The sequence below is a fragment of the Vanessa cardui genome, chromosome 16, assembly GCF_905220365.1.
Source record: "Vanessa cardui chromosome 16, ilVanCard2.1, whole genome shotgun sequence".
Taxonomy (NCBI): Eukaryota; Metazoa; Arthropoda; class Insecta; order Lepidoptera; family Nymphalidae; genus Vanessa; species Vanessa cardui.
Window position 1 is genome coordinate 11,235,267 of NC_061138.1, and position 25,224 is coordinate 11,260,490.

The 25,224-nt window shown below is 32.1% G+C and overlaps 1 protein-coding gene across 2 annotated transcripts in view; it reads right to left on the bottom strand.

The window, feature by feature from the left end:
• The window catches only part of LOC124536322 (zinc finger protein 774), a 44,705-nt gene extending 22,229 nt beyond the window's left edge, over window positions 1–22,476 (bottom strand). For both annotated transcript variants that reach the window (XM_047112847.1, XM_047112846.1), the window contains exon 1: window positions 21,992–22,476. In XM_047112847.1, the coding sequence (XP_046968803.1) occupies window positions 21,992–22,076 (85 nt within the window). In that variant the 5' untranslated portion in view covers window positions 22,077–22,476. The remainder of the gene's footprint in view (window positions 1–21,991) is intronic.
• Between the last annotated feature and the right edge of the window lie 2,748 nt (window positions 22,477–25,224).

Genomic DNA, 25,224 nt, shown 5'->3' on the forward strand with positions numbered 1-25,224 from the left:
CTTGGTGTTCTCTATTTAAAATTTCATTTATTGTTTTTTTTAATATAATTAACATTTAAATTTCGAATATTTTAAGAAAATGTTGGGATTGTTTTTTTTTCGGTGTTAAGCAGAATGTTAATATATTAAGACGTTTCAGCTTTCAAGTTAAATACATCATCAGCTGTCAGATTTGACAGCTTGACGGCAATCATCATGTGAACTTGCTCGTGTTTATTTTTTAAATACGTTCAGTAATGTGCTTTTGAGAAATACAAGTTTCTCAAGAAGTTATAGGTGCATTATGAACAACGAATATTAAAATATTAATCAAATTGAATTTATTTGTGACTTACACATAATTTCATTAATTAATAGAATCAAAATAATACAACAAAGCTTTAATACAATGTGGTTTGATTTTTGAATATAGTACAATAGGCTAATTGACAATGCGAAAAATAAATTGTGAATTATTGTAATCAATGGATATTATGAGTTTAGAAATGGTTATTTACTAAAGAAACTTGGAAATAATACTTAATTTATTCAAAAATCAATAAATAAAAATGTATTTTTTCAAACTTTGTCACGTGACTCAAAACGCTCCTGATTGGCCGGGCTTATGATGAAGTCACTTTCTTGTAAACCTTGCTTTTCTACTATATGTACCACAGATTAAAATACAGCAAAGTGACGTCACCGACCCCATTGCAGCGCCATATTGTCCAAGTAGCATTTTCGCGTGTTATTTAAATATGGAATTTTTAATATGACATTTGTCGGCATATATGTACTAGAAATAAATAAAAACAACTTTGACTGGGTTCCTTAACCTCTACTAAATAATATAAAATGGATTTTAAAAACCAGTCAAATATCCTATTACATGATACATTACGTATGATTTTAAAAAGGTTAAAAAAAAAACAGCTTAATGCTTGCTTAAAGTTAGACTTATGATATTTTATTATTATTATTTAGTTACCATACGCCACAACTCTAAAAGTCCTCAACAGAAACAACGCAAATGTAATATATTTTAATTTGTACTGCATTATCATTAAGAGTATGACAAATTTATTGAAGTGGCAACATCCATATTCATACGACAGGCCGTAACGGACGAAAAACGCTATTTGCTTTGTCCGACGATGCTGCGCCATTAACTCACTCGGCCATTTTTCAATTATGCCAAATGTGTATGGCGTATATAAATCATGTTCCTCACATATGTACCTGCGTGAGGGAGGGCGGCCATGTACGAACGGGGTGTGTTTAATTTGTAAACGGAAAATGGATCGAAACATTTACGATAGCTTATCCAATATCAGTCTGGACGGGGGTGCATCAAAAAATAATATGCGGACTTTGAAAAGAATTTATGCGAGATTTTTTTTATATGGCAACATCGTTTTATGAAATAGGTATTTTCAGATTGCGTTTGAAGTTTGTTTGATACAACATATTGCATAGCGGTTGCAGCAAATAGATTGACTGGTATTATTTTCGTATCAACAGCATGGTAATATTTTTATTGGTTTTTGAAGCTATCTTATGTATTTTAGGGCTCGGGTTTTATCATTAAGGTAAGGTAATTTAATAAGTAGTACCGTTGAAACAATTTTTGTCGCAACTGGTTACCAGTCACTGATTTTATTTTCTATACATATAATAAAACTGGAACGTCTTTTTTTGTAACATTAAAATAGCACTTTTTACTCAATGCATATGTATGTATACACGGTACATATAGCAAAATAACATTTTTAAAAATTATTGTCTGTCTGCCTGTGTGTTTGTTTCGGCTAATCTCTGGAACGTCAGGGCGGATTTTGACGTGACTTTCACTGGCAGATAACTGATATAATAAGGAGTAACTTAGGCTACAATTTTTTTTGTTAAATTCTAACGCTTATATGGTCGCGGGCACAGCTAGTACATATATATAATAAATATTGTTGTCTAATGTCGCTTGTCAAGGAAATGAAAGAGTTCAATGTCAAACAACTGTATTTCCATATAAAATTTACATTCGACGGAAATGCAGACAAAAACTCGTGTTTGTAACTAGCCATACCTACCGTGGCTTCGTCCTTGGAAAGTTTTCAAATATATTATGCATTTATCATTTCGATTGGTCCAATCTTAAAAATGCTCATGAATATTTGACGTTTTAATAAGAATCACAATTTTGTTAAAATAATATTTATCTTGGTGCTTCAAGGATAAAATAAAAAATGAAAATAGTCTTTATTCAAGTGAGCTTATAAAAGCACGTTGTAATTGTTGGAAATGGGCATACTATATATTTACATGGATAAATGGAGCACTTAATAAGAAGTGGTCACCATCACCTAAGACATTGGTGCATTGGAAAATAAACCATTCTTAAATCGCCAATGCACCAACCTTGGATACAAAGATGTTATATCTTCGGTGCAACTGTCTCTACAAACCGGAACACAACAATACTAAGTATTAATGTTTCGCGTTGTTCATCACAAACATAGCTAATTAGTTAAACGTGTTAAAAAGAAAAGTTACTCCCAATAGAAAAATAATTTATGGCATTCACAATAAAACAGTCATACCTTACATTAAATGAATTGGATTTTCAAAAAAAATGTTGCTTTTAAATGAAACATGAAATAATGTAGGTGTACCTACATTATTATTATTATATACTTGTTTACTTTATTAATCCAATCGTTGTTTTTTCAGTGTAATACTAATTTGAAAACCGATGCAAAAATATGATTGCGAAAACACAATTTAAACCATGTACAAGAGAGTATGATTTATAAAACGTACATATATACATCATTTTATAAAAACCCACGAACCTTCAACGCAATATGACGCAAGACTGAATAATGTAAATAAACTACAATTTCCATCAAAACCTTTTCCGAGAATCGAAGTTCAATTTAAAAAATTAAGAAAAAATGAAAACAGCATTCGAAATTCAGATCGTCTAGGTGGCCAGTGGCGCACGTTAATTCCATCGATCATTACTCCCTGCAATCCGCCAATCGAAAAATAAAAACACTGGCAACCCCACCTGCATCCCTCCCCCGGTTCGGGGAGATGTGATTTTTTTTCGAGCGTCACCCCCATCGCACTGTCGGTACCTATTATTATAATGATCGCAGTTCTCATATGTACTGGATTTTACTGATGTAATTCACTGATGAACGGTGTTACGTTTTAAAATACGAGTATTCGTTATTTTCGTTCACTAAAAAATTCATTTATTCAATTGTTATAAATTTGCTGAATCCATCTTTATTTATTTTAGCGAATATTTTAATTACTACATACATACCTATCAAATATAAAAAGACTCTTGATTTACACTATTTTTAAATTAACATAATATATTTATACTTTGGCGTAGGAGGTTATAACAAAAAAAAATGATATCTTTCACGTAATCTGGAAAATCAAGACACAAGTTAACTATTCTGTAGCTATGCGTGAGTGCTACGATGAATGTAGCTGCGGTCTACATCTCTACGCGAAGCAAAAGATTTTCAACTATTTAAGATAGTAAAGTTAAAATACTACAAATACTAATTAACTTGCGTTATACATATAGTATAACAGTGTAAGATTTTTGTATGCCTCAGTTCTTTTGTTAAAGTTAAATTAAACAAGTGCTATAGAGACTTTTAAAATAATTATTTTATTAGCATATCAAATTACTACATAGAAAAACAATACAGAATAATAAAATTCTATTACATAATATACTTTATACAGTGCAGTATACGGTGCTTCAAAAAATGATAAAGAATGATCGGTTATTTTAACATTTACACAAACCCGTTGCGCGTGTGAGTGTATTGTGAGTACAGAAGTGTAAATGTGTGCGTGCCTGCAGAATCGAGCTCGGGCTGAGCCTCATCGCGTGCAAAACGCCATGCAAAAATGTGCATTGTACATAGACACCACTATCTATGACCTCCCCACCCGCCCCTGCCTTTAAACAAATAGATCTTTCGGAGGAACTTTTGTTTTATGTACAGACCACTCTATATTGGTCAGGGCGGATAGGGAGCAACACAGTCCCCTTTTATGTGTCATGTAGATTTAAATTACGAATTATCTGCATGATTGTTTTGAATACCATCAAGATTTAAAATTGGAATAATATAATGTTTTGTATTGTTATCTTTTATTTTATTTAATATTTCTCAAATGTCGTAAGTTTAATTGATTGATGCAGTATAATTATTGAATAGTATTTATTAATTTGAAATAAGTATGATCCGAATAGAATGACATTTTTTACACTTTACAAGAATCCGAATGTTATGCTCGCTAGCAATGATGGCTACAAATACAAGAGGATCAGATTTTCCTCCTGAGGCAGCCATACAAATTGTGTACCCGTGAAAGAATCATGTAGGAGTTCACTTTTTAAAATTCCATTCAGTGGGTATTATACTATATTCTGAAAGTCAATTAAGAAACGTATTTTTAAGCTCCGTTTTCAATTTTAAAACCGTCCTTTCAAAGCGCCTTTTACTTTACTCAGCAAAGTATAGAATTTAACGAAGCCGTAATTATAATGCTCAAAAGAAATTCCTTTTTTACAGCAATTTAATGAATTGCTGGTTTTCCTTAAGACAGAATGAGTGGACGTACGTATTTACTTATAATTTGTTTAATTGACCAAAAAGTTTTTAATCATAGTTTTCCGATTGTCTACGGTTTGTTTGTACGTTCGAGAAGTTTCCTTGCAACGATCTTGAGAAGAGCGGGAAAAGTTTGGTATACACGGCTGGAAGGAGATGAAACAAAAAAAAAGTGTAAAAAAAGAAAGAAAAGGAGGCAAGAGAAACTGTGTTATGAGGTAAGAAGGAGTGAGGCCAAGGCACGATCGCAATAAAACGATACTGCGTAAGGTCGGCGTCGGAGACCGGAACTTTTTATGGACGCTTTTTTTCTATATACTGGGTAAGCGTACGGAAGAAAAATTTCTTGAGTTTGCTTATGAGATGTGACTTTTAATTTTATTAGTACAATCATATCTTTTTACAACTTTTATTAACATTTATAAATTAGACATTTATATAGACGTATATTCAAGATAATTTAATTTTACTTAAATAAAAATGTACTCTTTGAACAGTTTTAGTTAGAAGGCATCGTTGATACGATTAATGACAAGAATATAATAAGAACTTAAAGTCATAATAAACATATGTATAAGCTTGATATATACAATAAAATTAAGTAGTGTACAAATCTTATTAGAATATATTGGGACAAGACTTGGAAATTATATGAAAAAATATTGTATATGTAATCGCTTCATATCCCATATCGCATTATAACAATAATATAAGATTAAAAGAAAAAAAAAGTTGAAAGAAATATTAGAAATCATTTTAATAAATCAACCTTTAAGATATATTATCAAAATGATTTTCCTAATCCCATTGAGAATTATAAGAAATGAACTTATTATATTAGTTGTTTTCGACATTTTAATTGGCCGTTTTAATTTATTCAACAATATAACGTGTGTTAATGTTTATCTCAAACTTTGACAATATTTCTTCACTACAGAGTATTACACAGCACCCCTGACCTATCTCAATCGGAAACTTGTGTAACTTAGTTTTACCGACGGCCGCGATCTAGCAAATAGATCGCTGATATACATATATAACTATAAAGAATATACATGATATTCTAGTTTTAGTAAACAAACCATCAAATATACTTGACATATGAATAAGTTTATAATAAATTTATATTGTAACATTTTTTTATGTTTAACTTTTTGTACTACGTCTTAATTTTATTCCAGTAATTATGCAATACATTTTAAACAATCAATACATGAACTTTAATTCGTAAAACAATTACTATTGAGTCTTTTGTTGATTTATGTATTTATGTATGTATACATAAGATTACAGTAAACTTCGTTTAAATATAATCATCTATATATTGTATGTTTTGCTATATTTGTATAAGTGAATTAATGGTTATAAACGATACGAAAAAAATTATAATAAAATATTCATAATTATTCTATATAATACGAAATAGTTATCATTGGGTTTACATTTAAAGTATTTGTATGATGAATAGTGCAGAGTGCTATGTAACTATTCTTTCAAAAGAAATATATGATGTGTGAATTTAAAGATAAAGGCAAAGTTACGAAATGACTTTAATATTTTATCTCGTATCAGTTGTAAGTGCATTGATCTCCTGACTACCAATTTGGATTAACAAAAAGAAGCCACCTGTTACTCTATGATTAACAGAGCGCTAATGCAGACGAGTGAAAGCAGAGAAAGGCGTCTGTCGCTAGTCTAGATTATATTATTTTGGTGTCGTTTTGTTAGTGCACTTTCATTTTTTTGGGTCTTTTTTTGTCCAGTCTTGGAATTTTAGAATAATCCGTGTTGATGCGAATGAATGTTTAGACGTGGTGGATTTATCTCCAAGGAACATGAAACTTCTTTTTGTTCAGCACTGACATTTACTACGCTTGACTATTTATTTGTGAAAGGAGTTTTTAATTAATGCAAAGTATCATGTACATTCGTCTTATTTACCAATAATGTATGCTCCTGTTTATAAAAAAAATATAATTTTAACATTTTAATACCTTTATTGACTTATGATCGGGCAACTCTAAAGCAAGCATTACGACGCACACAACTGCAGCGTGTGGCATGGGACCACCCCCACCCGATTCGGCGTTTTTATATTTTTGCACATTCAAAAAAAGTACGGCAGACAAAGATGGACTGATGACGAGATCCGAGCTCGTATACCGAGTAACAATAGGGTGCAAGCGGGACGGAACCACTTCTGACAGGGCCGATGTGAAATAAAAATGTGCAAAGCGTTTCTTTTTTAGATGTGATGCTTTTTTACGTTAGTCTGCGTTCGCAATTAGTGATGTGCGGTTGTCGCGTATTGAGCATTAGGAATATATGCAAATAAAGTACTACAGAAATTCGTTAGGGCTCCAAAAGCTTTTGTACGATGTTTATTCAACAGGCTCAAAGGATTGCGGAAGCGAGACCAAGGTCGGCTCAGCTCTTTAGCGAGAGAATTGAATTGGCCCAATATCACTTATAGATAATAATGTCTGCGCTCTGTTAACAATCTGTTCCTCATTTTACCGCAATCCTTTTAGCAGAACGAGTTATGGCGATCTCTGAAACGAATCTGAACAAAAGGCTCGCGATAAAATGTTTTAAATTGTTTCATTTTGTAAAATTTTAGTATGGCTATGCTTTAAACGTAATGAGGGTATTGTTTCTACTTTTCGACGAAAGACTTAAAATTAAATAAAAATTCGAGAAACTTCTTACATTACTTAAGTTTCTGCAATAATGTTGAAAGCATATTTTAAGAGATTGTAATGAGGGTGAACTTCAAGGTTAAAATGCACTATTATTTAAAATACAATATGCCTGCCACCACTACCAATTAAATCTTTCTACTCTGCTGACTTTTTGTCAATTCTAGTTACACAGCAACGTTGGAAAACATTTTTCGATTGTTTTTTGGGCAAATTGCGCCAACCCTAAAAGCAATGTCACATCCACTCTAAGCCCCCGAACATGAACACAGCCTCCCGTATTGCGTGAACTCTTCAGGTGCATCCTAATCAAAGGTACGTAACGTTAGGAAGAGCGGCGCAACAAATTTTAATGCTAAAAGAAAAAACACTGACAATCCAATGCAGCGCGGCTGTGTGTGCGTGGGGCACACACACATCGGCAACGGCCGTGTCGGTGCATGCTTTACGCGCGGAAAAAAGTGCTGCGTTATTGATTTTTCTCTACAGCGTCGAGGGGGGTTGGGAGCTCGCCCGCGGCCTGAAAAAGTGTCTGCTGAAAAAACCGAGACGAAAAAGCACCCCTCCCTTTTTAATTGGTAACGTAGTGTCAATAGGGCTAATCCTGGGGCCGTAATAGCCTGCTTTTGTCTCCCGAATGCATTTTTCAGTGTTGCCAGGCGACGGTTTTGAATCGTGGGTTAGCTTCTTTTGGGCTTTTTAATGAAGAGTTTCAATTGTAGTACGCCGTTGCTCCGCATTGTTTCGAATAGTCTGTCAAGAGACGCTAGTTTTGTACTAATTAAATTCATATATTGATATGTTTTTTTTATCATATTGTTATCCAATTAATCGAATACAGATACTTCTCTTCGAGGATTTTGTTTTGGTAAATCTTGGAGTGCTGGGCCCTTATTGAAACTTTTGTTAGCGTTGTTTTGTCTATAATAGCGGAGTACCTTGTTGCAAGATACGGTTCAGATTCCATTGTTCCCGGTATTCTGAATTAATCGCTATTTCATTGTTCGGAGTCTAGTGAATTGGTCGATGGATTAGAATACGAAAACAAATGAAAATACTACAACCTCAGACTAATTTATATCAATGATATTAATATTTAAAAATGGAATACATTTATATATTTTAAATTTAAGCACAAGTCGTTATATCTAAACAATGTCTGGAGATAAAGATACTAATAAATGTAGTTCAGGAAGGCGAACTCTCTCGCACGTAATACACGAACAAAGCGGTGTTACAATTTGATACATTTAATGCTTGTAAGAAAATGTGAAGCTGCAACAGATTCAAATATAGAAGTCTATGGATATGATGGTGAAAATAAATTCCTTAGCAATGATATTACTTTCACTAACAATAGCGGGTATATTTGTTATCTTTTAATTTTTTTAATTCAACTAGCATGGCTCAGACCCAATAATGTTACGACAGTTACTAATTTTAAAATATATGACATTTCGTGTACCAACAATTGAAATCTCTTAGTTTTCACATTAATATTGGTGGTTATTTTTTAAGGTAACTTACTTTATATAATATTAAATTTTGGGGTATTTTTCTACCCACAGTCACAGATAATCTGGATTTGTACAAACAATTGTTTTAATATTAAAATTAATTCTATATTTGAAAATTGTGACTATATAGCAATGTTAAAAATGTATTCTGACTGTTGACACAAAATTTGACAACTTTTAAATTTTAATGTAAATAAATTTTGCCGCTTCTGGTTAGGTTAGGTTAGGTTATGTACGTAGCCTTAAGTCTATTCCTGTTTTAGACACATTATAAACAACACAAGCAATTATACATATAATGTTTATGTTTACTAGTACAGGTGAATAATACTCAATAATACGGTCTAATTAATTTACAAAAAGGAATAAATGAATTAATATTTGATAGAAATATAAACTGTATTTCTATTTGCATAAGCGATAAAATTCGTTGATGTATTAATACTTAAATCTGAATTATAAATACGGTGACCAGGTATTCATTGAATGTACTAATGTAAATTTTGAGATGGTCTCTTAAACATTCGCGATTACACTTTTGAAAAATGAATTAATAAACTTTTTTTTTAATTTCAATTATTTCATCACCTCACTAGACAAAGTCCCTTTGTATCGATGACCTACATATATCTATAAAGAACTAATTAGTAATCGAAGTCGCGATCTGAAGCTAGATTCTCATTTCTGTTAAATTAAACGCCTGTGTCTACATCAATAAAGCTTTTGTCCGCCATATAAAATTAATCGCAATTTCCAAGTTGGTGTCGTTGTTCGTAATTACAAACGGAAGTGCGTGACGTCACGTCCGCAGTCAATTGAGCCACTTGTAGCCATTAGCGAGGTCAGGGTTTGCTTGGTTTGATTGTTTTATATCTTCACTCTTATTTAAACACGATTTTATTACTTTCTTTAAATAGTTAATTATTATATAGTTACTCTGCAATTAGTATTGAATTATTTTATTTGTTCGTGTCTGTATAATAGTTTCTATTGTTTTGGCTCGTGTAATTGTTTGAGGGTTGCCATGGTAACGAAGGTAGTAATAGGATCGGATTGTGGCTTTTAATTATAAAACATTATCATTAAACTGTAGGGTCGTAAACAGCAATTCAAAAATCATAAATGCGATCGCGAGTGTCATAAATGTCATGTGAATTAAGTATCGTCTTAGCATATTAATTACTTCTTTATATATTATTTTTTATCTTAATAATATAGCTGTAACAAATAATGTACAGATATTTTATTGCTATTTATAATTACTGCTGTATTTTAAACTTCGTATCTTAATATAATACGGTATAAAAAATATTTAATATATTGCAAATAAATATTTTATTTTTTCGTATATAAACAAATCCTGGAATTCAAACGGTTAGGTGAAAATGGTCTAAAATTTTGATGTATGTTTACATCCAGACAAAATTAGAAAAAAAAATAAACTTAACAGTAGTGTAGGTAATCAAGTAACTTAAAACTAATTTATATTATTGTTACTATAACTGCTTCACACTCGTTTAATGTTAACTTGTGTTGATATGACATTTTGATTTACGTAAGTATTGCAATCATTATAACATATAATTTTCTGAACGTTCACTTTTTTCTGATTATTTGAAGTGATTATAATACGTTCTATTATGAGATGTGTGTAGCTGTACTGGTAAGGAAACTATTACGAATTTGTTCGTTACAAGTAATTAATAAAGAATAGAAGTATTCATTGCTGTACATATGCAAGAATTCACTTATATATAATATTATATTTACAAATACATTCAATTACTTGGTGGTAGGGCTATGTGCAAGCGCGTCCGGAACACAGCATTACTCAGTATTGCTGTGTTCCGGTTCGAAGGGTGAGAAAACCAGTGCAATATGAACAAAGGATATAACATCTTAGTTCCAAGGTTGGTGGCGCATTGGTGAAGTTGGGGCTGGTTAATATTTCTAAAAGCGCCAATATCTATGCAGTGGTGACCTCTTATCTTCAGGTGGTTCATCATACCCACTTCTGAATGAGAGTTTTGGTAACTAGTGAATATAAATGATGAATTTAATATGACGCCTTCAGATTACCTCGCCATGGTCTCCTTAGCCACAAAAAAACAAAACTTTATTACAATTGTACAGATGTTAAGTGATCACTTCTATTATTATTTTTAACTAGCGACTGACCCCGGCTTCGCACGGGTGCAATACTGATACTAAATATACTACAGAATTTGTTTATTTACGACATCACATTACCAACTTTTTAATTTATCAGTGTTTCTTTACTGTATTGTCCATGTATTATATACAAAATGCTTCCTCTCGAATCACTCTATGTGTTAAAAGAAACCGCATCAAAATCCGTTGCGTAGTTTTAAAGAATTAAACTTACAAACATAGGGACAGAGAAAGCGACTTTGTATTATACTATGTAGTGATAAGACTCAAGCCTGTCGTAGAATTTAAGACAATATATATTATATATATGATTTATTTCCCTATATATTCGAATATGTATATCAATGCAAATTTAGATATACATTGAATCTAAGCACGCACGGCGGCATTGACCGCGCATTACGCAACTACTTGACATCAATAAAACGCAGACAGACGGACAGACATCGGGTGAGCGACCAAGTTCAACTTGTTATGTGATATGTGGATATGCATTAGTGGCGAACTGTTTGGTGTCTGTATGTTTACACGCGCTGTCTGTGTGTGTATGTTGACAACTTTCCGCTTATTGAACTTTATATTGTTATGAAAAATACGATGTAAATTGTAGTGGTTGTTTCCGTGGTCGAGTGATGTACACTGGTTTTCATGGGTACGCCACTCCGAGGTCCCGAGTTCGATTCCCGGCCGAGTCAATGTAAATTATCATTAGTTTCCTATGTTGTCTTAGGTCTGGGTGTTTGTGGTACAGTTGTTACTTTTGATTATCCATAACAAAAGTGATTTAGCTACTTACTTTGGGATCAGAGTAATGTATGCGATGTTGTCTCATATTTATTTTATTTTATTCATTTATTTCTGTGCAACAACATCATATAATGTTGTGTTTAATTGTTAATGTTTACATTTTATATATAAGGAAAATTTAAATTAATGATAAAGAAATACTCATATATTGTTTAAAAGATTAGCATAAGTTATAAATTAAGGTTCATTGATTTTCATGCACATTATTTCTGTTTGATTATTTTGGGGGAGATCTATGTCCAGCAGTGGACGTTTCAAATGTTGATATGATGATTATATGACAAAGAAAATCAGTAATTACTGAGTTATGAGCCGGCAGTAGTTTTTCTAATTGAACAATATTTTATTTTAAATAATATATATCAAGATTATCACACATTGCCAAAAAAGAGATAGCAAGGCTCAAATTTGCGCTTCATTGCTTTGAAAACTTTGGACAAAGAGACCACTTCTCAGTAGATCAGGCTACCTACCTTTGGTGGCTTGCATTCTGGCAAGGAAATTAATACTTTTAACTCAGAAGCCAGTTTCGTTGTGTCTACAAAGGCCACAGTATTAGCCAGTAAATATCAGTTGCCTTATGCTAATGCTTTTGTTTGAAAAAAAAACCAGTCCGCCAGTATTTTTATCTACCTGTGCATTAAACCGTTCAAATGTTTCCTTAATAAATTATAAACGTAATTATATATATTGTAATTTATTATATATACGATAAGGATTGAAATCCTATCTTCAAATTGACTGTGTTAAGAAACAGAGTATTTCTAATTATTTTTAATTACAATTATTATTATTGTATTACGAGCAGAGATGGCCCAGTGGTTAGCGTGCATCTAAACCGATGATTGCGGGTTCAAACCCAGGTAAGCACCACTGAATATTCATGTTACTGAATGTTCATTATATAAATTCTACATGTGTATTCCGCCAACCCACATTGGAACAGCGTGGTGGAATATGTTCCAAAACCTTCTCGCCAAAGCCTTAACCCAGCTGTGAGAAATTTACAGGCTGTTGTTGTTGTTGTTGTAAAAGGTTTATTATTCGTTTTGATAAGTATGAGCGAATGTTAGGTTCACATCATGACATCAATTTTTTTTTTGTCATCAATAAAGCGCGGGATATGCAGACAGCGGTGAACGACCAGAATCAAGTACGCTTGCTATTTGATACTGATGTGCGTAACAATGTGTCTGCGTCGTTAAAAAGTAAAAGGACTTCGCAATTTCGGTTTCTTGCTCGGAATTTACTTGGTTTCCATTGCCTAGCGTTGTTAAGAGCCTATTTCACAGTTAACACTTATAATAACGCTGTCAACTATCGGATCAAATATGGGATGTCAGTAATACTTGTAGTTAAACCAGTGGCGTAGCTATCGTAGGGCCAGGAGGTGCAGTGCACCAGGGCCCCGGAGTACAGGGGCCCTCTAAACGATCTAAGCTTCTCTAGCTAGAAAATTACGATTTCTTATTTGGTATCTATAATTTGAAAGGGTAATTATTAGTTAAATATGGACGGGACAGAGGATGTGAGAGCCCGATTCTTTTTTTATGTCACTCAACCCTTAAACCAGGGAAGACCGAACTATAGTAAGATATTTCACCCTTTTTTCTATTTAAATTTGGACCGTAGTGCAAACTTATAAGTTTAATTATTTATTTGGACACCAACAGCAATACCTACGAAACCTTTTTTCAGAAAGTTTTTAATCTGTTAAAGGGAAATAATAAGTAAGTAATTTATTGAATACTCTAAATTTACTACATACAATTAGTATCTCATAGTAAAAAACCTTTTTTGAACTGTTTTGAAGTTTATCCGAGCGTATTGTGATGGTGTTTGTGGGTTATTAACAAGAACCAAGGAAAACTCGGACTCTTTTTATTAGATGGGCATTGGGCACATCTATGACAAATAAATGATTTTGAAAAAAAGTTATGACATTATGAAATCTTGAAAATTCAACAAACAACCGCCACCAACTTTGTGAACTAAGTTGTTATCTCTCTTATGCCTGCAGTTATACTAGTGTAACTCACCATTCAAATTAGATCACGACTATACTTAACATTGACATTTGGCGGTAGAATATATGGTGAGTGGGTGGTACTGACTAATAAATAAGGATACGTCGTTTTGCCATTAATTAAATAAATATATACAAAGGTTCTAGTGTGTCATATCATTATCATCGCATAGTATAAAACAAAGTCGCTTAACGCTATCTGTCCCTATGTATGCTTAGATCTTTAATGTGACGCAACGGATTTTGATGCGGTTTTTTTAATAGATAGAGTTATTCGAGAGTTACAATTCGTAAAGTACCACTGATAATTTTAAATGTTTCTAATGTGGTGGTAATAAACAAATTCTGCAGTATGTTTAGTATCAGTATTGGATCCGTGCGAAGCGGGGGCAGGGCGCTAGTTAATATATAAGATAAAATTATTTCTAATTCACCTGCATCAAATATAGACTCATGACAAGCATGAATTTGACGTCATTGTTTATTAAGTAATATCTTTTTTTATGACGTTTTAATTGCAATTATGTTCAGTAATGAGACAAAAGGCAGGATGCTGTGTTAGTAGAACGCATACTCTGGTAGTTCATATTTACCTGACATAAAGAACTTAAAAAGTTATTTTAAGTGTTTTATAAATATTTTGATGTAATTAAAATGTTAATATGGACCACTTCGAAGCTTGTTAATGCGATAGTGAGACTTTTGTGGGTCAGTATTGGATTCAGGACATTATTTTAGAATGTTAGTTGTTATGTGTTAGGTAAAAAATGTAGCGTATGTTCTTTCTTGGACTTCAAATTTGTTTCAGACCAAATTTCATCAAATTCGGTTCAGCGGTTTGGTCGTGAAAAGCGACAGACAGACTTACCACAGTTATAGTATTAATATAGGTAGTTGACAAATACTTCTTATTGTCTATGTGGGCGAACCGGCGATTTTGCTAAACGTTGGAGCTATTTGAAAAAATACTTTTGTTTCGTCAATGCGTCAATCTTGGGAACTAAGATGTTATGGCCCTTGTATAGTAACACTGGTTTTCCATATACTAACAAACATTGGTTACAATTTTTCCATATTGGTAACCAATGTTTGTTGGCGATACATAAGTTGCCAGCTTTATGACAGTAGGTGTGAAACAAAGTGACAGTGTATCAAGTCTTCAGTACACCGCCATAAAACTGCCGATATCAAATCACGAAACTTCTAAACGCTACATCGCACCATACTTCGTAGACCTACTTGGTACAAATTACAAGCGATTTCGGGTACACGAGGGTTTTTTATATAGTATTCTCAATAACAAAAGAAACTTAACTTTTTAAGTGTAATTATTTTAAGATTTTCATAAATTATTTTTATCAATGTTAATAAAAAGTTTTAACGAGATATACGCAAGAACAAAATTATTATTATTCTTTGTAACCCATCATTATACCCTCACACTTTTCACGATTATGGGATATATAAGTTTCCAGGGTATAATGTTTATGGTATTCAATTATTATTTCTTTGTAATTAAAAAGATATATAATATTAGAAAAGAACGCGACAATTTATAAGACTGGCAACATGTGTTCGAAATTTGAATAATCGAACGATATTTAAATATATTCAATGACTTGTACCAAACATGTTGTAGCGTGTTTCCTTGGCTTCCCGTGTTCACGCGACGGCATGCTTCGTCCATAAACGTACAAACGACTACTTACTTATTTAATTCTTATTTTGATAGTCATAAGGGCTATAATTGCGTTAAACATTTAGCATGTAGGATTCTATCGTGTAGAATAGACAAAAATTGTAAATGCTGGCCGCCGGTTATGACTTATTTATGCGTTTTTATGGCTTTATTTATGTGTTCGTGTATTTGATATGTTACTTAAAGATTATATTTAAAGTGTTTTAAAATTAGTGAATCAACTGCTTGTAGAAAAAACGATAAGACAATGATTTCATGTGTTTTTGTTTACATTAAAAATTTAATTGAGGCTGGCTGTTTTTTAAATAGTTTAAGCCAAATATGAAGGTACAAAAAAGTAAAGAACAAAAATTAATCTTAATATTTATTGCGACTCTGTATCTGGAGACATTTAATTATATATAACAAAATTATAATCTGTGCTAATAAACTCAAATTATTATGCGGCTAATTCTTAATGCCAACACATTGTGACATGTCTACAGCAAACATAGGGTCTATTTAAAGGGGTTGCCTATTCGGAGGGCGTCTATTTGTCTATTTTGTAACTGACATATGTTGGACTATAGGGTTAATCTGATTGTCTGCTTTGGCGCGCAAATTTTGATCTAACTAATCGACTTAATCAGATCACCGGATTAAGTGAATATACTCGTCCTGACGATTGAGAACAATAAAGGTATTCGAAATTTAAAAAATGTCCCTTCGGTCAGAATATATAGCAATCTTGATCCATGATATACATATATGTCTTATTAAATAAATAAATTTGAATTTTGAATTTCGAACATAGTAGTTTATACCAATTTCATTTCTGTGATTTTGGGAGCAAAAAGGTCGCATACAAAATATTGTTCTTTAATTAAAATAGGGTTATATGGATGAAAACACAGTGTGTAAATTAGGAATATATAAATGAGGCATATTATAAATTAACAAAGTAGATAACATTAGAAAGCGCTTTTTCTATCGATTTAGGTGTTTTCCAAAAATGTTAAATCATGCAATCAAAATTGCCATACATTTTTGATTTACGTTAGTACGAACAAATAATTACTATATATAACTTTGTAAGAAGTTTGGTATTAACGATTAAAAAGCGTGGAGTTAATATTTGTAATTTTCAGGCGGAAATCAATCAAAAGTCAATTGCATTTTATTACATACATATACTACTTAATTGATGGTAGTTATACTACCGAGTTTTTCTAGAGTCTTTCTTGTTATATTTCGAAGCGGTTTTGGATTGTCATTTATATTACTAGCGACCCGCCCGACTTCACACGGGTGCAATGATATGACATCCTTTACTAAATTGTCCCTGTATTATATATAAAAACTTTCTTCTCGAATCACTATATCTTTTAAAAAGACCGCATCAAAATCCGTTGTGTAGTTTTAAAGATTTAAGCACACATACGGATATAGGGACAGAGAAAGCGACTTTGTTTTATACTATGTAGTGATGATGAAATATATTTTTAATTAGATTTATAATTCACGATACAATTAATAATATCATTAAGTGTCTTCGTATCATAGAACGCTTAAGGCAGATATAATATAACAATAAAAATTAAATAAAACAGTACAAACCCACCCTTACATTGTTGCGGTATTACAAGAGGGTAACACTAGCATATTCGTACGTATTGACCCGTGCGAGGGTTCCCAAGGCCACGTTCAAGTTCAAGGACGGGGGGAACCTTACCCTACAGGTGGTACTCTTGTTACGAAGTTTACTCTTCGGATCTGTTCTGTACGAACTGGGTAAATAGTTGATATTCTTAACAAATTATGTGATATCAAGGTTCAAGATACATTGGTTTGACTATATTTTATCTTAAAACTTTAGGTGCATTTATAATAAAAATTTAAATTCTATATTCAATTTCAATTTAAAATGATTCTCTAAAAAGGTTTATTATTTTTATCTGTTTTTTTTTTTATATTGGAATGAAACTCAAATTGTTTTTATTCGTATTGCTCTTTTAAATTAAGAATATTCCACCAATGATTTATTGTTTCATTCAATTTTCAATTCGATTAGTGTTAAGGAACAAAAATCGTAGTAGAAAGTTAGAAATGTTATCGGCTAAGAATTAAGGCTATTATCGAAGCCGGACGTTTGCTAATCAGCAATCTTGGTTTGTAAACTCACAAGCAATCGTACGGTAATAACACGTGACGATACAGCTTTTCTAATGGGATGTTATGTTATTTACAAGGAAAATATATACTAGCATACTCCCGTGGCATTGGCTACGTAGGAAGAGAGGGGGTCTACCCCTTTTCCGAATTAGTTCCAAATCGGTCCAGTCGTCTTGTCAAATTTACACGATTATAATATTAGTAGGATTATGTAGTTGAATAATTGTATTGTTGAATATTTTAGTGCGATAACTCGAATTTGGATTATCAAGACGTAATTATTATTACTATTATTTATCGTAACATCACAGTTGTGTACCTCTTTCTCTAAAACAAACAAAGATTTCATACACATGTTACATAAGAAAAGTCCTTAATGTTTTCCTTCTTGCAGTACAATACAACAACATTGTAAAAACAAAAATTGCACTTAAAATCTGGCATTCTACTTTGAAAGGGTTGTTCATTCAGCGTTGTCATATTTAGGGCTCGCAACATTACCACCGAAACTGATATTATTTATCATTATCGGAAGCGGACGTTCGCTAATCAGGTTGTTAGTAAACTATCAAAGGCTGGCGATCGTGATGGACACGTGATGTTTGCAAACTTCGCCGCTGTGCTGTTTGCACGTGACGTTGATTAGCGCTGTACTCGTGCTTCTGAACTTATAACTAAGTTCAAGCGTTCGAGTTTATGAATCAAGATATCCGAGATTTCGTTTCTGAAAGTGAATTTTACTTGCGTGTAATACATATGCAAGCGTGTTTGCGACGAATGACATTCGGAAAAAATCGGAAAGACGACGATTGACAGCCAGGATAATTCGGATAGAAGCAATGTTTGTCCAGATTTGGCGCAATTTTGTCAAAGTAAATTCGGACTTCATCAACAATTTGTTTATATATATTGTGCATATTATAATTACAATACGTATATTTATTTTTGAAAAAATGAACTAGAATAGTAGCAGAGTTTATTGCAAATATCAATTTAATAAACAAAGTAAGGATCAACTCGCGACTAGGTCCATTGAATCAAACTTAATTGCCTAGCATTATTATCGGTTCATCTCGCACTGTATGATAAAAGTTATGATAAGAAAACGCTTTAACGAGTCAGTAGTTTTAGAAGCTTATGGTATTTGCCTCTTACTTTTCTACAGTGACAGCTTAAAAATAAGAAGAAAAAAACAGCAGGAAAATCTCATCTTGTCTTTGGGAAAAATCCGATGGTGCATTGTTTTGCAAATTTAACGCTCTATGGTTGTTGATTTTACAACATTACTATGGTAAAGTAATTGGGCAGTCCAGTTCGGTGGAGGCGTGAAGTATTAACAGCTGATTACCGGCGTACCGTGAAGCGTAACACTGCTACACTAATCTACATGAACCGATTTGTGCCCTAACCACATAGCGGTCTAACGGTAATAAAAATATATTTCAAAATATATAAATAGGATTACTAAGAACTAGCTGTACAATGTTAGTAACAATAAAAATATGCCCTTAAACTTGACGGTCGCGAGTTCGATACCCTTTAGTGAAAGGTAAATACTGAAGGTACAAAGTTAATAGTTAATTTTAAAATTATTATTTAATTTTTTGTGATTAAATTACTACACGTGATAGTTTAAATATAAATTGAATCTGTAATCGAAATATATTATCAGTAGTAAATTATGAATGTTTTTTAGCATTTTAATTACATTATAACAAGAAATTAACATGATAAGAAATGCTTATATTAATTATTGATTTATTAAAATATTGTAGAGTTCCATTTACAAAAAACTACGAATAAAAATCTTATAAATAAATATTCAAATCAAAGAACCAAAAAGTTATACTATAATTAGAGGTTTTATAATATTCAAAATAATGATTGAAAATATCACAAAGACCAAAATTAGTCAAAGTCAAAGAACAGTCGTGAGCAAAAGTGCACATTATCTAGATTCTAGCGACCTTGACCTTTGCGTCGGGATGCACCGCATTTGCATATAAACGCACCCGACGGCTATGCGATTATCACGGACTGGTTTCTATAAACTACGCGACGCAACTGGTTCCACCAGTGAACGTCTTGTGGAAAAGTGATAGCGTACGTATGGCAACAACGTGCTTTTAAAAAAGATTTAGATTTTTTTTTTTAGGTTCTTTATACGTCGGTTATGGCTTGTTAATATCTGTGGGTTCTTTATGATGCTCGATTCTGATATTTTATGTAAATAAAAATTTGTTAATGACTAATCAGGCATTAAATATGTTAAGCCTTTTTATATTATAGGTATATTCCTTCAAAATAATGTATTTGGAAATACGTTTCTGTTTTGCCAAATAAATTACAGGTTATATTAGATTTTCTTCTTATTAAACATTATTTTCGTGTAACTTCTTATTCATAATTATTGTTTATTGATTTTTTATTAGGAACATTGTCAAGTATTACTCATAAAGCCGTTGTTAAGTTAAAAACGTTTTAGCAAATATAAATATTAGTTATAATTATAAATTCTATTAAGTTTTTGCAAGTTATTATGATAATATGACTGATCCGGTAAATTGGCGCTAAATATAAAAAGTTATACTTTTAATTGTCCTTCAAAACATATGTAGGTATTTGTGCACAAAATGCGACCCAAATGTAAACCTAGGGTATTTCCATATTTGAAATAAATCCGTTAAACATTGAACATACAACGTTATTCTATTTTTAAATTTATATTACTGTTTCTATATTGACAATGATCACATCAGGATTAATCGTTAAAAAAAAGGAGTTATACATACAGACACCATCCGTTATATTATGATATACGTGTGATATTAAATATCTGGTTTGTAAAAAAAATTGACAATGCTACGATGAAGTAATTTTCGACATTCAAATTTGATTGATGCTATATTTAAATTTGTATTAAAAAAAATCAATTATTGTTATTATCTGTGATATTAACTTCAAAAAGTTTTAGGTTTTACATTGGTCGATTTGCATGCGGCGGACATTTAATGTCAATTATTAATATAATAAAGCATGCTATGTTTAAATTGTTTCATTGTTTATGTGTGAGTGAAACACATTTCAACTTTACTATTATTTTAATACTAGCTGTCACCCGACTTCACTTGCGTTTTCGGTTTTGGTCCTAAAGTGTTAGGTATGTTAAATAGCCTTTGTTCTTCCATGGGGTTTAAGTTTAATTTATATAAAATTTCTTCAAATTCGATTCAGTGGCTTTCCCATAAAGACATAACAGACGGACAGACGGACATAGTTACTTTTGTAATTATACTATTAGTATTGATAATAAATATTACGTATATTTTTTTAGAGAAAGAGCAATGACGAATTAACTTCTAATTATAAAGAATTAAAATTTAACAATATTCAAAATTTGCTTAAGAAATAATAAATTAATAAGTCCATAAATTAAAATAACACGTTAGAAGTGTTATTTTTTAGTCAACGTAATATATTATCCACAGACTTTTAGACGAGATCGTTTTTATAATGACATCTAATGTTGAGTTTTTCCAAAACATTATAGGAACCTCTCGGCTGACATTTAATTCACAACTAAAAATAAACAAACACAGTCATCTCTTAAATAAATATCCGCAAAGTTGACAGAAGTACTAAATAATTTATAAATTATTTTAATGTATACCTTTTTATATGAAATAAAATGTTTTAATGTAAATTAAATTTTATTTTCGGTACCCAGTTTTGTTTTAGGTGATCCGTGTCATTTTATAGCCAACTGATCGTAAATAAGTTACAAAAAAGCTCTAAAAAGGTTGTAATGTTATTGTCGCATTTCGGCCGAAGTTAGCGTATCTGTCCTGTGTATTTCATTTTATAGTCTGTGCAGTAAAAAGAGCGCGTAATAAAAATTTAGTAGATTCTTATATGTTGAAATTTACATATTTTTATTAACTAGGGATATTTCCGTGATTTTTATTCATTTCGATGAAAAAACATTTATGGTGAGACAAGCGTTTTATACATAAAAATTATTAAGCTATTAAATAATAAAATTAAATAATTATAGCCAGTGCACATTTATACATGAATATTTATAATGGTAATAAATTAAAAATAAATCAGTAGAGCTTAAAACTTATCATATGGAAATGATTAATTAATTATTAAGTTAGACGACAAAAAGTTATTATAAGTTATTAACTTCATTGAAATGTTTAACTATATATAAAAGAGAATATTTATCCCGGCGCGTTGTCAACAGAATATTACGATGATATTAAAATTGGCGGCATTTTTAAATAGTGACGTACCTGTGTGACAATAATCTTCTAAATAGTGCCTCGCCGCCCGCTGCACGATTGAGTAGTACAGGCTCACAGAAGATGCAAGCGCCATCTTACTTCTGCTTCGTTCTCTTTACTTCTATCCGTCTGTCGGTCTACTGTTTCTTCGAGTATGTTATAGTTTCATTGGAAACGAAAAGAACTCAAATATAATAAACTCAAACCGTTTTAACTGCATTAGTTTGTGACGAAAATAATAAACGAACAAATCAGGGAACCGAATAAAAGAACCTAGTTTGAACTGCGTTTAGTTTTGCGGTTTACAAGAAATTTTGCCGAAAATTGTTTTTGTTTGACGAAATAGGTTCACGGTGTTCCATTTTGTTTAGGGTCCGAAATCACAATTTTGTGCACATGACGCGAATATCAACCGCCGTCCGAAAGTACGCGAAATGAAACACGTGTAACAAATGTAATAAAATAAATAACGTTGTGGATGCGGGCGGCGCGCGCCGCGGTGTCAGCGAGACTGCCGCCCGGCTGGCTTTTTTTTACTTCCCCTGTGAGCGGGATGCTGAAACATGCACGGATAAGCCGATCGCCTTTATTATCGAATTTGTGAAAACTTTTCACATATAAATATTGCTTTATAAATATTTTACGTGCTTTTACATGCATGACGAATTTTACTAATTAAACGGTTTTCCGATTAGAAGTTTTTTTTAAGTTTTCGTTTTTGGAATTTATCAATGGGAGAAGTTACTAAAATTAAATGGAAATTAAATAATATCAATAATTGTTTTATGGATGATTTGGAATGATTTTAAAATTTTTAGCTAATTAAACAAAAGCACTTTGTTGTGAATAGTTTCAGACGATGAGAAAGATAATGTTCTAATTGGATTCATATTAGCAAAACATTTCGCAAATATGGCGCCCTGGAGAAAAGGCGGGAAAATAAGTTTCCCGCCGAGGCGTAACACTCGAGACATGCGTACAGGAGGCTACGGCGACTTGTGAGAAGGTCCGTATATTCTTAATTAATAATAATATTGTTTTCTCTGCTTTTTCACATACAAATACCACGCCGATATATATTAAAATCATCATATCTAAATTTTTTTTATATACCATAGACAAAAATATAAACAAATGTTTTTCATTATTATTTATTTATATTATGCTAACTTAAAAGCAAATAAGTGTAAAAATGATGTTCGGAGTATTTGCGATAATGTTTAATATAATATTAAATGTTACATTTCAACTTATTTAACAAGAATAATAAGTAGTCTTATGATTAAGGAGGCTGCTTATCGGTCGTCAACATAATCGGACGCTTCGCAATTATGACGAAACCCTTTAAAAACGATTCGCGTTAAAATAAGGAAAAAAAATGAGAAAAATGTTCATCAACGCGACACGACACCCCTCTACCCTCCGACCCTCTCCCCCGCCCCAGGCTGCGGGAGGTGCGAGGGAGACAGGCATACACTCGCGTATACCTATATCCTTCGTTGCATCTCGCGCCACAACTTTCATACGAAAACTACCCGCGCTGCGCACCTCTATCCTCATTGCCGAAACGTAACAATTATAAAATATACTATAGGAATTGTTCCTTTATCACATACGAGTTAAGGTCTAACTTTGATTGCATATAGGCATGCAAGTTGCGTGTTGTCCTGTTGAAGTTTTGGACTCTTGCAACTGTGGGCACACCCACACGCAAGCGCTAAGTTTAGCTCTTATCCGAACGCGGTGCAGTCACACACACTGGCGCAACTTCCTTGTGAACTTTACTAGTGTTTGAGTGTATTGGTGTGTGTGTACAAAAGTTCGTATTGAAGTTTTCGGTAGACTTTCTTTGTGTCAGTGATTTTTTTCGTGGCGTTTCGCGTGTGTGCGCGGGTCAGTCGGATTTTTTTCAAGTTTTTCTCTACACACACGAGCGCGCTTTGTTTGTATGGCCATATTTGCTTGTGTGGGGAGGACGCCCGTTCTTTGTGCCCGGGGATTGTAAAAAATGTCGTATTGGATTCTAGCTGTGCTAATGAATGATAGATACGAATGGTATTGGTACTCCTACACTCGAAAATCTGATGCGGAATATGCAAGTATGTTTTTTTGTGCATACGTCGGTGCTCTTTTTGAATATAGAAATTTCGGATTGAATTTGAATTTCCGCGTGCATTTCGCCGATGGAAGTGATTACTATTTGAGTGGGATTTTAATTTGATTAAAAACCCAGAGTACTTTTGAATATTTCATTTAAATATGTATATTGTTATATAGTCGAAGTATAGATACGTTTATATATTATAAATAATGAATTATTTTTATATACAATATTACAAAACTCCATTTTATTTATTTAAATGTGATACTAATTGAATTGGTACGATCTCTCTTTTTTTTTTTTAATATTGAAATACTTTTAAACAACTATAATGTATACGATATATAGTCTGTGAAAGATTGTTTAGTAAGGCTTTTTAGACTTTTTGAAGAGACAAATTGGAACTTCATCACACTGTTCCAATATGAAGTGGTGACACAAGTGGAAGATTTTCATTCGACACCCATAATGGTTTCCTTAATTGCCGATAACAATGTTTATAAATGTGCTTAACAAGAAAATTCAGTTACTCGTCGCGGGTTTAAATCCACTATCTTCTTTTTAAATATAGAACGCGAGGTTCTACCACTGAGCTATCTCGGCTCAAAATAAATTTAGATCGTGGCGTTTCATGGTCTTGAAGTTACTACAGATCAACTTGTACTTAACGTCAAATTAACTAAAAGTTATCTAACAAAAAAAATATATATCTGAGGCATCACTACATTGTTTGTTTGCACATTTATTAAAACAGCTGATGTAGAGCTATTTTTTAAATTTAGATTAAATTTATATAAATTTGATTTGATTATTAACTAAATTACTCTTTGAGCAAGTTCGTTTATATAGGTACCACCTACTCATACCTTAATTATCGTCAAACAACAATACTTAGTATTACTATTCTGTTATGAAGGAAGAATAAGCAAATGTTTCTAAAGCAATAAGGGACAGTCTTAGTTTCCAAGCATGCACCACGCATTGAAGATATCAAGGATGTCTCAAAGCCACTTTCTTTTTGCCAATATGCTAAACTCTTAAAAACATAACAAAAAATCTATGTTCATTTTTTTATTTAATTCCCCTGTTACTATATACTTATATCTAGTACGTATGGACTTATTTTAAATGATGTGTTTTT